The 17,246-nt window shown below is 36.1% G+C and overlaps 1 protein-coding gene across 3 annotated transcripts in view; it reads right to left on the bottom strand.

Moving 5' to 3' along the window:
• Positions 1-10,866: 10,866 nt before the first annotated feature.
• The window catches only part of Rab3-GEF (Rab3 GDP-GTP exchange factor), a 271,271-nt gene continuing 264,891 nt past the window's right edge, over positions 10,867-17,246 (bottom strand). For 2 of the 3 annotated variants that reach the window (XM_073974856.1, XM_073974857.1), the window contains one exon: positions 10,867-12,459. In XM_073974856.1, coding sequence (XP_073830957.1) covers positions 11,236-12,459 — 1,224 coding nt within the window. In that variant the 3' untranslated portion in view covers positions 10,867-11,235. Of the gene's footprint in view, positions 12,460-12,765; positions 13,075-17,246 lie in introns of those variants that run through there. The other variant, XM_073974858.1, reaches the window with a different exon arrangement.

Here is a 17,246-nt window from a genome sequence, read left to right as displayed (position 1 = left end):
CAAATCAGAAATAAAGAGAGAATACATGTGGTTTGTTTTTACGCTACCGTAAGGAAGCGAGCACCAATGGTCTACTCAATGTATGTATATTAAGGTGCTTTGAAATGTTAATAAAAAAGATGACATATAATACTGGAGAAAGAGTGTTCATTCAAAATTACACTTCCTACAGGATAGGGAAGAAATAACAGAAAAATTGGTCTTTAAAACATCCACGACTAATGTTCTTTGTGGTTGCTGCTAAACATCTTTAAAAAATCTACACTTAATGTCGTTTTTGATTGTTGCTAAAAATCTTTAAAAAATCCACGCCTAATGTCGTTTTTGGTTGTTGCTAAAAATCTTTAAAAAATCCACGCCTAATGTCGTTTTTGGTTGTTGCTAAAAATCTTTAAAAAATCCACGCCTAATGTCGTTTTTGGTTGTTGCTAAAAATCTTTAAAAAATCCACGCCTAATGTCGTTTTTGGTTGTTGCTAAAAATCTTTAAAAAATCCACGCCTAATGTCGTTTTTGGTTGTTGCTAAAAATCTTTAAAAAATCCTTAATCCTTAATGTTGTTTTTGGTTGCTGCTAAAAATCTTTAAAAAATCCACGCTTAATGTTGTTTTTGGTTGTTGCTAAAAATCTTTAAAAAATCCACGCTTAATGTTGTTTTTGGTTGTTGCTAAAAATCTTTAAAAAATCCACGCTTAATGCCGTTTTTGGTTGTTGCTAAAAATCTTTAAAAAATCCACGCTTAATGTTGTTTTTGGTTGTTGCTAAAAATCTTTAAAAAATCCACGCCTAATGTCGTTTTTGGTTGTTGCTAAAAATCTTTAAAAAATCCACGCCTAATGTCGTTTTTGGTTGTTGCTAAAAATCTTTAAAAAATCCACGTTTAATGTTGTTTTTGGTTGTTGCTAAAAATCTTTAAAAAATCCACGATTAATGTCGTTTTGGTTGTGGCTGGAAAATCTTTAAAGAATCCACGCTTAATGTCGTTTTTGGTTGTTGCTAAAAATCTTTAAAAAAATCCACGCCTAATGTCATTTTTGGTTGTTGCTAAAAATCTTTAAAAAAATCCACGCTTAATGTTGTTTTCGGTTGTTGCTAAAAATCTTTAAAAAATCCACGCCTAATGTCATTTTTGCTTGTTGCTAAAAATCTTTAAAAAATCCACGCCTAATGTCGTTTTTGCTTGTTGCTAAAAACCTTTAAAAAATCCACGCCTAATGTCTGTTTGGTTGTTGCTAAAAATCTTTAAAAAATCCACGCCTAATGTCTGTTTGGTTGTTGCTTAAAATCTTTAAAAAATCCACGCCTAATGTCGTTTTTGGTTGTTGCTTAAAATCTTTAAAAAATCCACGCCTAATGTCGTTTTTGGTTGTTGCTTAAAATCTTTAAAAAATCCACGCCTAATGTCGTTTTTGGTTGTTGCTTAAAATCTTTAAAAAATCCACGCCTAATGTCGTTTTTGGTTGTTGCTTAAAATCTTTAAAAAATCCACGCCTAATGTCGTTTTTGGTTGTTGCTTAAAATCTTTAAAAAATCCACGCCTAATGTCGTTTTTGGTTGTTGCTTAAAATCTTTAAAAAATCCACGCCTAATGTCGTTTTTGGTTGTTGCTTAAAATCTTTAAAAAATCCACGCCTAATGTCGTTTTTGGTTGTTGCTTAAAATCTTTAAAAAATCCACGCCTAATGTCGTTTTTGGTTGTTGCTTAAAATCTTTAAAAAATCCACGCCTAATGTCGTTTTTGGTTGTTGCTTAAAATCTTTAAAAAATCCACGCCTAATGTCGTTTTTGGTTGTTGCTAAAAATCTTTAAAAAATCCACGTTTAATGTTGTTTTTGGTTGTTGCTAAAAATCTTTAAAAAATCCACGATTAATGTCGTTTTGGTTGTGGCTGGAAAATCTTTAAAGAATCCACGCTTAATGTCGTTTTTGGTTGTTGCTAAAAATCTTTAAAAAAATCCACGCCTAATGTCATTTTTGGTTGTTGCTAAAAATCTTTAAAAAAATCCACGCTTAATGTTGTTTTCGGTTGTTGCTAAAAATCTTTAAAAAATCCACGCCTAATGTCATTTTTGCTTGTTGCTAAAAATCTTTAAAAAATCCACGCCTAATGTCATTTTTGCTTGTTGCTAAAATCTTTATAAAATCCACGCCTAATGTCGTTTTTGCTTGTTGCTAAAAACCTTTAAAAAATCCACGCCTAATGTCTGTTTGGTTGTTGCTAAAAATCTTTAAAAAATCCACGCCTAATGTCTGTTTGGTTGTTGCTTAAAATCTTTAAAAAATCCACGCCTAATGTCGTTTTTGGTTGTTGCTTAAAATCTTTAAAAAATCCACGCCTAATGTCGTTTTTGGTTGTTGCTTAAAATCTTTAAAAAATCCACGCCTAATGTCGTTTTTGGTTGTTGCTTAAAATCTTTAAAAAATCCACGCCTAATGTCGTTTTTGGTTGTTGCTTAAAATCTTTAAAAAATCCACGCCTAATGTCGTTTTTGGTTGTTGCTTAAAATCTTTAAAAAATCCACGCCTAATGTCGTTTTTGGTTGTTGCTTAAAATCTTTAAAAAATCCACGCCTAATGTCGTTTTTTGTTGTTGCTATAAATCTTTAAAAAATCCATGCCTAATATCGTTTTTGGTTGTTGCTAAAAATCTTTAAAAAATCCACGCCTAATGTGGTTTTTTGTTGTTGCTAAAAAATCTTAAAAAAATCCACGCCTAATATCGTTTTTGGTTGTTGCTAAAAATCTTTAAAAAATCCACGCCTAATGTCGTGTTTGGTTGTTGCTAAAAATCTTTAAAAATCCACGCCTAATGTCGTTTTTGGTTGTTGCTAAAAAATCTTTAAAAAATCCACGCCTAATGTGGTTTTTTGTTGTTGCTAAAAAATCTTAAAAAAATCCACGCCTAATGTCGTTTTTGGTTGTTGCTAAAAATCTTTAAAAAATCCATGCCTAATATCGTTTTTGGTTGTTGCTAAAAATCTTTAAAAAAAACCACGCCTAATGTCGTTTTTTGTTGTTGCTAAAAATCTTTAAAAAATGCACGCCTAATGTGGTTTTTTGTTGTTGCTAAAAAAATCTTTAAAAAATCCACGCCTAATGTCGTTTTTGGTTGTTGCTAAAAATTGTTAAAGACGTAACGTCGTTTTTGGTGGTTGCTGGAAAATCTTTAAAAAATCCAGACTTAATGTCGTTTTTGGTTGCTGCTGTACAATTTTTAAAAAAATCCACGCTTAATGTCGTTTTTGTTGTTGCTGGAAAATCTTTAAAATATCCACGCTTAATATCGTTTTTAGTTGTTGCTAGAAATCTTTAAAAAAATCCACGCTTAATATCGTTTTTAGTTGTTGCTAGAAATCTTTAAAAAAATCCACGCCTAATAACGTTTTTGGTTGTTGCTAAAAATCTTTAAAAAATCCAAGACTAATATCGTTTTTGGTTTTGAACCTCACTTACCTTAATCTATACCTTGAAACTCAACATTAAAACACTTCCTTTTGTTCTTTTTTCTTGGGCGGTTATCAATTGCCAGAAACTTTTTTATTTTTATTTTTCTTTGTATTTGTATTATTATTATTACATGAAATATTTTCATAATATTTTATAGTTCTTTGTATTTATTGTTTTGTAATATTTTAATTTAGTTTATGATTCTATGATTTTCTTTGTTTTTGGGTTTTAATACAAACATTCCCTACCTAGATTGCCTTCAATTACCATTTATTAAATGTATATTTTTAATAGTTTTCTTCTTTTGGTTTTTCTTTGTGTCCACAAATTACTGATTATGTCAATTTTTAATATTTTATTTTCGTCTTGTCTTCATTCTACCTTTTGTATAATTATTGCAATTAATTTTATGTTTACTTTTTTAACACTTTTCAATAGGATTTGTTTTCATTGTTACACCAAACAACAAAAAAAAAAACATTTATACAACATTCATCATACATCGATATACATACATACATAATTTGTAGGTAGTTGTTATTTTGTAACTAGTTTTATTTTATATTTATTTGTTTTTATATTATTTTTTATTATTTTTATTTTAATTATTGTTAAAGCTTTTCAAGGACAAGTTTTAGTGATTTTCTTTTATTCTTTTTTCATTATTGTTTAGTCAGTAGGCTGTTTGTCATTCAGTATGAGGGAAACATTGTTCAGTATGGTATTTTTGTTTATGTTGAAAATGGAACTGTGATAATTTAAGAAATTTAAAATAAAATTTACACTATCTAGAAAATGTATAGTTATGTATGTGCATATGATAAAATAATAACAATAAATTTTAATAGTTAGAAACATTTGGTGTGGTCTTTTACAGAAGAAATTTTTAACAAAATCAATATTTGTTCTCAATAAATATTTTCATATCTATTTGTTTAATTATTATAATAATAACTGCCGTAAATAATAATAGTAGGTCATAACAATTTCCGTTTGCTTTAGTTTATTGTTCATAGAGTTTTAAAGCATTTAATTTTTGTTAGATATGAATATGTCATTTTTTCATATATTTGGTGAAAATGTTTTTTTAACCGAAAGTTTGAAGTAAGTATATAATCAATTTGTTCAGTCTTGAAAGGCATTCGAAGTATTTCAAAGAAAAATTTGTTTTGTTTACACGTACAGTTGTTCCAGTTTAAGTAGTACCAAAGTAATTCTCAATGAGGATGTTTCTTTGGAAACATATCTATTCGAGCGAACAATAGACGCTTGGGTTAAAGTTGTTTTGTTGAAGAAACAAAACATGGGAACTGATGAGAATCTGTGGCGAGATCCAAAACTACAGCCTTCCTTGTTAATAAATGTGGAATTTTCCCACTAATAAAGTGGTTTTCATAAAATATTGAAACAACGGCTCGAGACGACTAGGCATGTCCGTCTGTCTGGTGGGCACGATAACTCTCAAATTTAGTTCAAACTTTGTAGCTCGTAATATTTCTACAAACTTATATCAAGTTCGAAGATGGAGCATATCAATTGTGGTATCTGCACAACAAAAGGTTATAACTGATTCGATTATTTTAGTGGAAAAATCGATGTGGGATTTTTTTTTATCGGCACCTCCCAAAATTGTTTGGTTTTGTAAGATTTTAAAAATCAAAAATCCGACATCGGTTTTTTAAAACCACTGGTGCTTGTTAGTATCATCTGGCAGCAGTAGAGCTCCTATTTATTCGATTTTACTAACGAGTGAGAGTAAACAAAGAGTACGAGTTTTACACGAATGGCAGCACTCGCGGGTACTCCTTGTTGAAAAATATGAGGGGGAGAAAAAATGTTCGGAATAGAGCAAGAGTTTACTCTGTAATAGTGAAATCGAGTGGAAAATAACCTTTTGTGGCGATGTGAGCATTCGTGTGTGTGTACTTAGTAACCCGTAAATTGTGTAAAAAACTAAGAAAACATACGCACAAACAAAATAACGATATGAAAAAAACAAGTGAAGCAAGGCTATAGTCGGGTCGGGGCCGACTATGTGATACGAAGAGCACTCCACATGTGCTGGATCTAGTAATCTAAAACAGGGGTGCTCAGAATAGTTCGTGTATTAGTAGTTGTACGACACTCTCCCCATTACTAAGCAATGGCAAATGAGAAATAAAGAGAGAATGCGCGTGGTTTGTTTTTACGCTACCGTAAGTAAGTGATCACCAATGATCTAAAACAGGGGTTCTCAGAACTGTATTTAAGAGACATTTATATTTTCGTTTTTCTTGAGTTTTCATTAGATGTTTTACAATTTTTATATATAATTGTTATTCTAAAAATTTTCTAAGATGAATTAATTAAAAAATTACCACAAACTACGATGTGTTGATTGATTAACAAAATTTGAGAGAATCTTGCATTTATGGCATTGGTGATCACTTCCTTACGGTAGCGTAAAAACAAACCACACGTATTCTCTCTTTATTTCTCATTTGCCATTGCTTAGTAATGGGGAGAGTGTCGTACCACTACTAATACACGAACTATTCTGAGCACCCCTGATTTACGGTAGCGCAAAGGCGCGAGCCCCAATGATCTAAAGAGTGCACTTCGTCTCAATATTCATGGCGAACCTCTGAATGCGACGCTGCGATTCTACGGCGATCAGTGTTGCGATTCTCTAGTTTATTTTTGTGTTACCGACAAAAATCGGTAAAATTGAAAAGCTTATAAACGCTTCGGTAATTATATTTTTCGGTAAGTTAGCAACCAAAAAAGTAGCCGTAGTAGTTCTACCGATAGCAACAACTTTTATTTGGGCTTTTAATTCGTAATTTGCATTTTAATTTTAACGAATTTTGTCGGTAACTTAAAAATTGAGACTATCAAGTTCTCAATGGTTTTGTTCTGCAAGAACCACTTGAAGACACTAAAACCAATCGTTACTTTGTGTTGGGATCCCGGGTCATTAATACATCGAAAGATATGAAATAGGGGTGAACTGGCGCGTCACGGATCTTGGTCAATCGATACCGAATTCGACAACTCAAGAGCAGATTCCTTTGCGAAAATTCTGCCTTTTGTGCTGCTTTAAAATTCTAAAGTTATGGAAGGATTTATTTCAATATTACTCAGGCTATGCGAAAATGAAAAAAACAAGTAAAAACGGCGTTAAGTCTGGCCAGGCAGAACTAGCATTGAAATAAAATGGAACAAGTAGTTTCCTTTTGTTTATGAAGAAGACTATATAAATATACAAATTTTAGCATGTTCGGTAAAACAATGTGGCCAACCTTCAAAATACCGAAATTCGGGATCTATATCTACAAATTTCTGGCGAAAAGTTTTTAGACTCAAAGAAAACTAAATACGAAATTTACGATATTTCGGTAGAACCTTCAAAATACCGAAAATCAAGAGATACACTTCTATGGGGCATATAGGAAACCCGGACCTGTACGGATAATTCTCTTCTGGAATATTTTATAACCCCATGGAAGACTATATAACAAATGTTAGTCTTACGGTAAGATATTGACGTCACAACCTTTAGAATTACGAAAATCGTCAGAAAGAATTTCAGTCAGAAAGGCTCTTACCTCCAAAAAAGGCTAAATACCAAATTTCAGCCATTTCGGTTTGTTGCTTGTGCCACAACCTTCAAAATACCGAAAATCGGGAGGAACCGTTCTACGGGGGCTATATGAAGGAGTAGACCTATACCGACAAATTTCTGGGAGAATGTTTTATATGCCCAACGAATACTAAGTACCAAATTTCAATTATTTCGGTGTGATAATAAGGCTAAAACCTTAAAAATACCGAAAATCGGGCGGTACCGTTCTATGGGGGCTATATGACAGCGTGGACCTATACCGACAAATCTCATATAGAACGTTTAATACCCCAAATGAAGACCAACTACCAAATTTCAGCAATTTCGGTTGAATATTAAGGCCACAAACTTCAAACTACCGAAAATCGGGAGAGACCGTTCTATGGGGGCTATATGACAGCGTGGACCTATACCGACAAATCTCATATAGAACGTTTAATACCCCAAATGAAGACCAAATACCAAATTTCAGTCATTTCGGTGGATTATTGTGGCCACAACCTTCAAAGTACCGAAAATCGGGAGAGACCGTTCTATGGGGGCTATATGAAGGCGTGGACGTATATCGACAAATTTCTGAGGTATAGTTTTATATCCTGAGCGAAGACTAAGTACCAAATTTCAGCCATTTCGGTGTGATAATGAGGCTAAAACCTTCAAAATACCGAAAATCGGGAAGTACCGTTCTATGGGTCTATATGAAGGCGTGGACCTATACCGAAAAATTTCGTATAGAACGTTTAATACCCCAAATGAAGACCAAATACCAAATTTCAGCCATTTCGGTGGATTATTGTGGCCACAACCTTCAAAATACCGAAAATCGGGAGGGACCGTTCTATGGTGGCTATATGAAGGCGTGAACCTATATCGAAAAAATTTCTGAGGAAAGTTTTATATCCTGAACGAAGACTAAGTACCAAATTTCAGCCATTTCGCTGTGATAGTGAGGCTAAAACCTTCAAAATACCGCAGCCCGGGTGGTACCGTTCTATGGGGCTATATCAAAACATGGACCGATATAGCCCATTTGCAATACCAAACATCCTAGGAGTAATAGAAACATATATACCAAATTACAAAGCTCTATCTTAAAAATTGCGAGCTGTATCTTGATTTCAACAGACGGTCGGACGGACGGACAGACGGGAATGGTTATATCGACTTAGAATTTTACCCTGATCAAGAATATATATACTTTATAGGGACTTTTGTGTGGGAGGTGTGGCCCATCTTCGAACCTAAACTAAGTTTGGGCAAAATATTACGAAGTTCAAAATTTGGTTCGAATCGTTCAGACAGACAGACGGACGGACATGGCTAAATCGACTCCAAATTGCCTGAAACGAAATTCTTCCAAACAAACTTGGCGTCTAAAACCGTTATTTCGATGAGGCACATTTTTGGTCGTATCAAAGTGTATATTCATTCCCTCGTTAGCATAAATCGAGCATTTATTATGTCGCTGTCCAATACTCAGAAGCAGAGGACTGCGATGGGTGAACACACGACACAATCTCTCTCAACCTAACCGAGGCAACAAGCCTGCTCCTGCTTGCCAAGAGTCTGAGATGGTTGCAGCGAGACTAAACTACCACAATACACGGCAAATACTCTCTCTTCTTAACACCTACACTCTTAAATACCTTTCTTAAAACTCTGTAATATTTTTCCTCTGTCCACAATATATATTTTCTAACTTTGGTTTCAGCAATCTATTAGGATGAACACAATGGTCCACAAGTTCTCCGAGAAAAGTAATTGTGTACTACCAATGTTACGCGTCCTTTAACCTAACCTAATATAAGCCTTCAAATGTAAATATATAATATATTTTGTTTTGTTGAGATAACATAGGTAGAGATTCATATACACTTTGGCGCCCAACGTGGGGCAAAGCCTAATGCCAAGTTTACACTTGCGCTCTAAAATCCACTGGATTTCACGAAATCCTGAAATACATCGCGGTGTTTACACTTATTTTTTTGTTGATTTCATACATATCACAATGATTAAGGTAGATGCATACGCGCAGCTGATCGAACATGAATTTTCAAAACAAGTTGTTGCAAATTGAATTAGTCATCAAAAATATACGACAATATAGAACTTTACAACTTTATTTCGAAAATTATCGTAAAACTATATATATATGGTATTAATTGTGTATAGAACCCGTTCCCGTACTCCGAAGTCTAGCAAGACTTACACTTCTCTTTAAACAAAAATAGCGCCGAATAACACCCTATTCTCCTGTTTTCTGCCATACAATTTTGGCATAGTAGAAACTAGCAACATGTTCATTATCATCTAAATACGATAGCTGATACGTTGATTTGCTGCAGTTTTTGCAATTTCCGTCATTTTTTCGTTCCCGTATTTGTTAAGAAATTTGTATGGGGAAGCAATTTTAGACATTTCGCTCTTTTTTCTAACATTACCATTAAAAAAGTACGAGAACGCAATGAAAAATATCATTGTAACAAAGTAATCTAATATTTTGTTAACATTGTTTAAAAATTTTGATTTCTAAATTCACGAAATGAGATGATTTCATTTTTGTATGCGAAATCATGATAAATTTTGCTTGATTCCGCGCGAAATCACGAAACGCCTTCGAAATCACGAAAAGACGCCGAATGTAAACCAAACATAAGATTAAGATTTGGATTGAAAAAAAAAAAAAAATATATATATATATATATATATATTCGGGCTCAATAACCGATATGAAATCTGTTTATTCCAGAACGATATTACAGTGACGTACATCGAACCAAATAGAAGCTGCCGTCAAACGTGACGCTTGTGGCACATTATTAAGGCGTTTGCCTTCAATATGATGTAGGGATAATTTATTTAGTGGCGCCCAATATGGGATTCAGCCTTTGCTTATGATTCTGGTTGATGAACTGGCAGACACAAGGACGAGTGAAATTCTATTTTAATAACAAAAAACTCTCTTGAAAGCTCTCAAAACTTTATAATGTTCGTATTATTAGTTCTTTATCCTTCGGAGGCATATGATTCGGGAGTTCAACAAAATACCTTTTATCCATAAGAAGCATTTCACATGTTCCGCCTTTCCCAGTTTCACTGTTTTGAGGACAAGTTTGTCTCCTATATGATTACCACGCCTAAGGGGGATGCTTGGGGCACCAACATGGGATTCAGCCTTTGGTTAAGATTTCGCCAAACGCGAGGCTTGTGTTACATTCTTTAATAGTTTGCCTACCATATAATTATTACGCCAAAGGGACACTGGGAAGGGACGCTTGGGGAATTTATATTCAGTGGCGCCAACGACTTACATATACAAGGACGAGTAAAATCATTTTGTAAATATTGTTCGGGAAATGTTTATATTTTAATAAAAAAAACTTTCTTTAAAGCTTTATACATTTATGTTTGGGTAAAAAACTTTTTTGTTGAAGAAGTTATTGAAAAATAACTTCGGTGGAGAATATCCACAAACAAGAAACAAGGGAACTGATGAGATCCAGTGGAGTGGGTCGAAACTAGTCTTCCCTGCCTTACCCCTTGGCGAACAATGCCAAACTTTTTCCACAAATAAATTATTTGTTTTAAAATAATAAAACAACAACAATGGGATTAAACCAGACTATATTGAAAAAACAAAATTGTATCAGCTATCCCAATGTTCAACTTCAACTTCTATTACTATTTCAGGGATATAATTGGAGAGTTCAAAAAAATACAATTTATTCATGAGAGTTGTGTCTCCATATTTCACTCTTCCTAGGACCGACGCAACCTGGTTCCCAAATGTTTATCAAGACAAATTGAACTTCTTCAAACAATCGCTTTATTTTCATTTCTATTATTTTTTTTTAGATGAATACCCTTATTGCCATTTGAACTGTAGTTAAAGTTTTGTTGTTGTTATAGTACTTAGTTTTAGTAGATTTGTAGGTTTCTTGAGTTTGAAAAATTTTTCTTCTATTTACTCTATATCTAAAGCCAAGGTAGACACATGGAACGACAAGCTTCACGATGGGGATGAGGTTCATCACCTGAGCGACCACCGCCACCACCACCTGTACCACTGCCACCCGCATGGCTGGTGTCTTTGTGACTCGAATCTTTACCACCATCCTTCCCACTATCCTTCCAACTATCTTTCCCGCCTCCTATGCCAACAATTTTAAAGAAAGAACTCCTTCGTCAGTGTTTGCGGTGTCCTTGGGGAGAAGTGGAGCTGCTACCACCACCACCATTATTCGAACCGGGCGACGTTGAAAGTGAGGAGCCCAAACTTACACTGCCATAAGAGGGACGTTTTTGCAGACTATGGGGTGAGGGCAGAGAGGAGGGAGATGGAGTGGTACTAGTTGTGGATGGTGCTGCTGAGGTATTGGCTGCCGAAGAGGCTGTGGCCGCAGTCATGCATGTTGTAAATAAAGCGGCAGTATTAATAATCGTTGGATTTGGTGTGGCCATGGATGAAGCCCGTTGCATGGTCGTGTGCCTTTTGGGTATGACGAAGGCTGGCGGTGGTTGTGGGGTATATTGGGGTGGTGTGGAATTGGTGGAAATTTGCCGTTGAAAAGGACGAACTGCTGTTCCACCTCCTCCCATTGATGGCATGGTGGAGTGTTGTACAGAGCCACTGCGAGCTATGGCGCCAGTTCGTGGTGGTATGGCAGGCGGTGGTCCTGGTGGTGGACCACGTGAAGTCCGACCACTTGAGCCTGTAGAGGGTGTGGGTGATGTGGCCACCAAACTTTCGGTAGATGTTTGTGACTGTATGCGAGGTGGTAGTTGAGGTAATGGACCAACAGCTTGTGATACACTGCTGCTTTTTCGAGCCCCAAGTGGTGGGTGGGGCTTGGGTTGTGGGGAAACTTTCTCCGATGCGGATTTTTGCAACTGTTTGTGGGAAGTAGTGTTAGTAGTTTGTTGTTGTTGCTGCTGCTGATAGTGATGTGATTGGGTTTGTGGTTGTTGTTGTTGTTGATGCTGCTGCTGTTGTTGTATGGTACCCCTGGAACTTGAAGCTGAAATAGTTGTGGTAGCTGTAGTATGAGTGCGGGCATTGGTGTGCACCAAACGCGATTGCGGCTGTACCGTTGATGTTGTAATGCTGGGCTTTTGCATTGGTTGGGTATGACGTATGGTTATGGTCTGCTGTCTATTGCTATTCTGTTGTTGAGAAGGCAAATGCGAAGTCTTGGCGCTGGACAAGGTTGTAGTCGATGCCGGTGCTGCAGTTGTGGCAGATGATGGATGTTGCTGCTGATGTTGTTGCTGCTGATGCTGTTGCTTCTGCTGGGCATGAATATCTTGTATCTGCGGTGTTATAACAACAGGATTTTTCTTTTGATTTTGATCTTGTCCAGCAGCCACATAGGAGAAGACACATAGAACCGAATAACATATTTGATCGGCCTAGTGTTGGGATGGGTGGTGAATTATTGAATGTTAAAATGCAAAAAAATGATTAGTGTTTTTTTTCTCATGTAAAAGTATTAAATCTAACAGTTAGCTAGGAGATGAAGATGAAAAATTAAATCTCAAAAAAGGAAGAATTTTCCGCCAAATGAAACAACGCATGCAGTGTGTAGTTTTAGTAAATTTTGCTTTATCTAAAGTGTTCAAATTTTATTGTTTATCATTTTAAGCAAAGTATTAGTTGTTGGAAGCATTTATCTACGTTCTTTTGAAAGTGTTAAGTTAGCTTTAAAATTAGATAAATAGTGTTATCTAGTGTAAGAAATTTAATTTCAAAGAAAATCCCATTTTTTCATTATGAAGGCCTCCTTCACTGAACTATGGTCAGTTATGATCATTGATGATGATGTCATCTTCATCATCACTATCATCACTTGACGATACGGTAAATGAACTTCCGCCCCTTTGTCTGAGATGCTTTTTAGTCGCTGTCGTCAAATTATCATTGGAATCCTTGTAGCGACGATGTTCCACAATATCCGGATGTTCCATAAGACGTTTGGCAAATTTTATACTAAACATTCGATGTAGGCAAAATGCAGCCTCTGCTGCCTGTCATGCGGTATTTTGTGATTTTTTTATTTTTTGGTGGATGGGGTGTTTCGATTAACCATTGTGTTTGTAGTTGTAAGTTGTTAGTAATGATGGTTAGTGTTGTGTTAATTTGTTATTAGTTTTTTTTTTTTTGGTTTTGTTTGGATTGGTGTTTTTTGGTTGGCATGAATTTTTTGGACAAATATATGTATGGTTTTTGTACACATGTTTATACACACACACATTTTGACATATACATAAAAAGAAAACAAAAAATATATTAAATAATTTAAAAAAGAAAATAATTTGAAAGGATTATATTTGTATATACAGACATAAAGTAGTCGGTTGCAAACATCAATATAAAGTGGTAGTAAGAATACAAGGGAGATTGTAATCACGGTTGAAAATTGTTATCTCGCTATTTGTCTCAGGACCATTTTTTATCCTAGCTACAACTCAGCTTTGATCAATGAGAATGGATTCTAGTCAAAGATCATTAGATCAAATACGAAGGAATGGCTTGCCTGGGTTAAATAACACGCCTTTCGCTCCTATTTTTCTACGAGGAAAACTAGAAAAGTTTGTGGCCTAATAATAAAAACGCGAATTTACCATATTAAGTAGTCTCCAGCACCTCCAAAACATGGTTTATGAATGGTTCAACAGCATCTTCTAGCGACGAATATTGTCGAACACGTTCTTTTCCTTGATTTTTTTTCTTAAATACGACAAAAGTTACTAAAATAAGGACTTGATTAACTACATAGAATGGTAGAGAGCAAGATGTTCCCCGTGGTACTTATTTTGCTTAATATCTATGGATTGAACGTCTTTAATTTCTGATAAGCAAAGAAAAATAAATTTAAAACACGCTTGCCATTTCCTGAATATAAAAATTATCGATAGTAATATGAAGTAATATTGAAACAAGTAAAAAAAATTAGTCGGCTTTGCGACAGAGATATACCCTCAGCCTAAGAGAATTGAAACTTTCATCTACGGTCAAATCGAATATATTTAGGGTCTTTTCAGAATTTTGGAAATTTGAACTTGCCGATAGAAATGTGGAGTAGGACTAAAATTCAAAAGTGTTGCGGAATGGGTACTTGAAGGAATGAACCGACATAGTGAATCTTATTTTGGGAGTCATATTTTTATACCCTCAGCCTTTAGGCTAAGGAGGGTATATACACTTTGATACGATGAAAATGTGCCTCATCGAAATAATGGTTTTAGACCCCAAGTATGTTTGGACGAAATGTGTTTCAGACAATTTTGAGTCGATCTAGCAATGTCCGTCCGTCCGTCTGTCTGTCTGTCCTGCTGGCTGGAGCGCACGATAACTCTCGAACGGATGAACCGATTCGGTTCAAATTTTGGCTTTCGTAATATTTTGCCCAAACTTAGTTTAAGTTCGAAGATGAGCTACATCGGTCCACTCTTTCCGGTACCTCCCCCACAAAAGTTCGAAAATGTTCGGAAAGTTTGTGCGCACGATAACTCTTGAAGGGAGTGACCGATTTGGTCCATACTTTGTATAGCGTAAACTTTCTACCAGAGTAATATGGGGTTCCAATATGGTTTCAATAGGTCCACTCCTTCGGGTACCTCCCACACAAAATTTCGGAAAAGTTCAGTTTAGGGCCACCTCTCGAATGGCTTTGATTTTTGTTTTAGCAACTTGTATTCACTGCCCTCCATACGACGGTACAAGTTTCATCAGGGGCAAGTCCATACTTCCTGAGAAAATAGCATGAAAGTTGCAAAAACCCCTATGACACCGTGTGAGGTGGTTGGAGCGCTAGATAACTCTCGAACGGATCAGCCGATTCGGTCCAAAATATGGCCTTAGTAATATTTTGTCCAAACATAGTTCAAGTTTGAAGATAAGCCATATCGGTCCACTCCTTCAGGTACCTCCCCCACAAAAGTTCAAAAATGTTCGGAAAAATTGTTCGTACGGTAACTCTTGAAGGGAGTGGCCGAATTGGTCTATACTTTACACATCCTAATATATCTACCAGATATAGATCAGGTTCAAATATGGACTATATTTGTCCACTCCATCCGGTACCTCCCACACAAATTTCGGATATGATCACTTTATGACCTAATATCGAATCACTTTGATTTTTGATTTTCTATTACGATGGTAATAGTTTTTTAGGGACAAGTCCATACTTCTTGGCAAACAGCCCGTATAGTGTAAAAACCCTCTATGGCACCATATGTAGTGGCTGGATATCCACTTCCATAACGGTCAATGTCGATCCATTCCTTTTAGTATCTCCTGCGCAAAACTTTTGATCTTTAATCCTAATCAAGATTTTTGTCGGTTCAAACGCCCAAATTTTTTAAAACCCCCTAAATACATACGTATTTTGGGAAAAAATTGTTTCAATATACACAGGCTGAGGGTATATCTCTGTCGGCAAAGCCGACTGATACTTTTTTACTTGTTTCGAAAGACATCGCGCCCCTAGTCACTTCAACAATGACTTTTGGACCAGTAAGGACTTGTCCAGGGAAATCATAATATCGCTGTAAACAGGACCACAACTAACAGCATCGATATACATTTCCAAAGATCTTTGAACAGATCCTAAACTGCACTTAGACACAAATGTTGAACTTTTATGGGGGAGGTACCCCAAGGAGAAGACCGATAGAGGCCATTTTAGAAGTTAAACTAAATTTGGACAAAATATTAGGAGATCCAAAGTTTTGACCAAATTGGTAGCCCCGTCCAGGAGATATGGTGCATACCATTTTAGCGCCATTTTTTTTAAATATTGGGGGAAGTACCGGAAGTTGTGGACCGGTATTGCCAATCTTTAAAGTGAAACCAAATTTGGACAAAATATGTAGAAGGCCAAATTTTGGACCAAATCGGTTGATCAGTTCGAGAGTTATCGTGCTCTCCAGATACTACATATGGTGCCATAGTGGTTTTTTACACCCTTTCTGCTGTTTTCTCAAAAAGTATGGACTTGCCGTGAAAAAGCTTTTACCGTCGTAATGGAGGCAGCCAGAGCTCCGGTTTGCTCGTTTTTACGAGTGAAAAGTACTTGAAGAGTGCGAGTAAAAAGTCCGATCTGCTCGTTTTTACTCGCGAGTGAAAAATACCTGCGAGTGGTAGTACTCAAAGAGTACGAGTTTTACAAGAAGTTTACTCCCTACTCTTTTGTTTTAGTTGGGAGCACTCGCGAGTACTCTTGGTTTAAAAATAAGTGTGCGAGTCAAAATACTCGAAATAGAGTACGAATTTACTCGAAGAGTAAAATGGAGTGAAAAAAATATTTTGTGGCCGTTTGTGTGTAGTAGAGAACAGGTTTTGATGTCCCTGTGGACTGAATATGGAAAGAGCAAGTTGTTCGGAGATTCAGAGGAGGTTGCTCCGAAGTTCGGAAGAGTTTGGTCGGAAGAGGGTGGTCGGTGGTCCAGAGGAGGTTGTTCCGAAGTTCAGAGGAGGTTGGTCGGAGGTGCAGGGGAGGTTGTTCCGAAGATCGGAGGAGGGTGGTCGGAGGTCCAGAGTAGGTTGTTCCGAAGTTCGGAAGAGGGTGGTCGGAGTTCTATAGCATGTTGTTCCGTCCGAAGTTCGGAAGAGGCTGGTCGGAGGTTCAGCGGAAGGAGTTCGGAGTTCCGAAAAACCTCCGACCACCCTCTTCCGAACTTCGGAACAACCTCCTCTGGACCTTCGACCATTTATTTTTTCTACTCACGCAAGTACTCCCGCTCGAACTCGCTCGAATTTCACTCGCGAGTAGAATTCGAGAGAGTATTTCGGAGCTCTGGAGGCAGCGAATGGAAGTTGTTTCAACAAAAAAAAAAAAAAAACCAAGTGATTCGAGAGCAGGTCATAAAATAACGTTATCCGAAATTTTATGTGGGAGGGAGTGAACAAGTATAGTCCATATTCGAACCTGATCTATATCTGGTAGATATTATGAGAATGTGTAAAGTATGGACCAAATCGGTCACTCCCATCAAGAGTTATCGTGCGCACAATTTTTCCGAATATCTTTGAACTTTTGTGGGGTAGGTACCTGAAGGAGTGAACCGATATGGCTTATCTACGAACTTAAACTAAGTTTGGAAACAATATTACGAAGGCCAAATTTTGGCCGGAATCGGAATTTCCGTTCGAGAATTATCTTGCGTTTCCACCCATAAACATGGTGTCATAG

This window comes from Musca autumnalis, unplaced genomic scaffold (genome assembly GCF_047663935.1).
Source record: "Musca autumnalis isolate F117 unplaced genomic scaffold, ASM4766393v1 scaffold_3, whole genome shotgun sequence".
Taxonomy (NCBI): domain Eukaryota; kingdom Metazoa; phylum Arthropoda; class Insecta; order Diptera; family Muscidae; genus Musca; species Musca autumnalis.
Note: the sequence above shows the minus strand (reverse complement) of the source record. Positions and strands in the feature narration are given on the sequence as shown.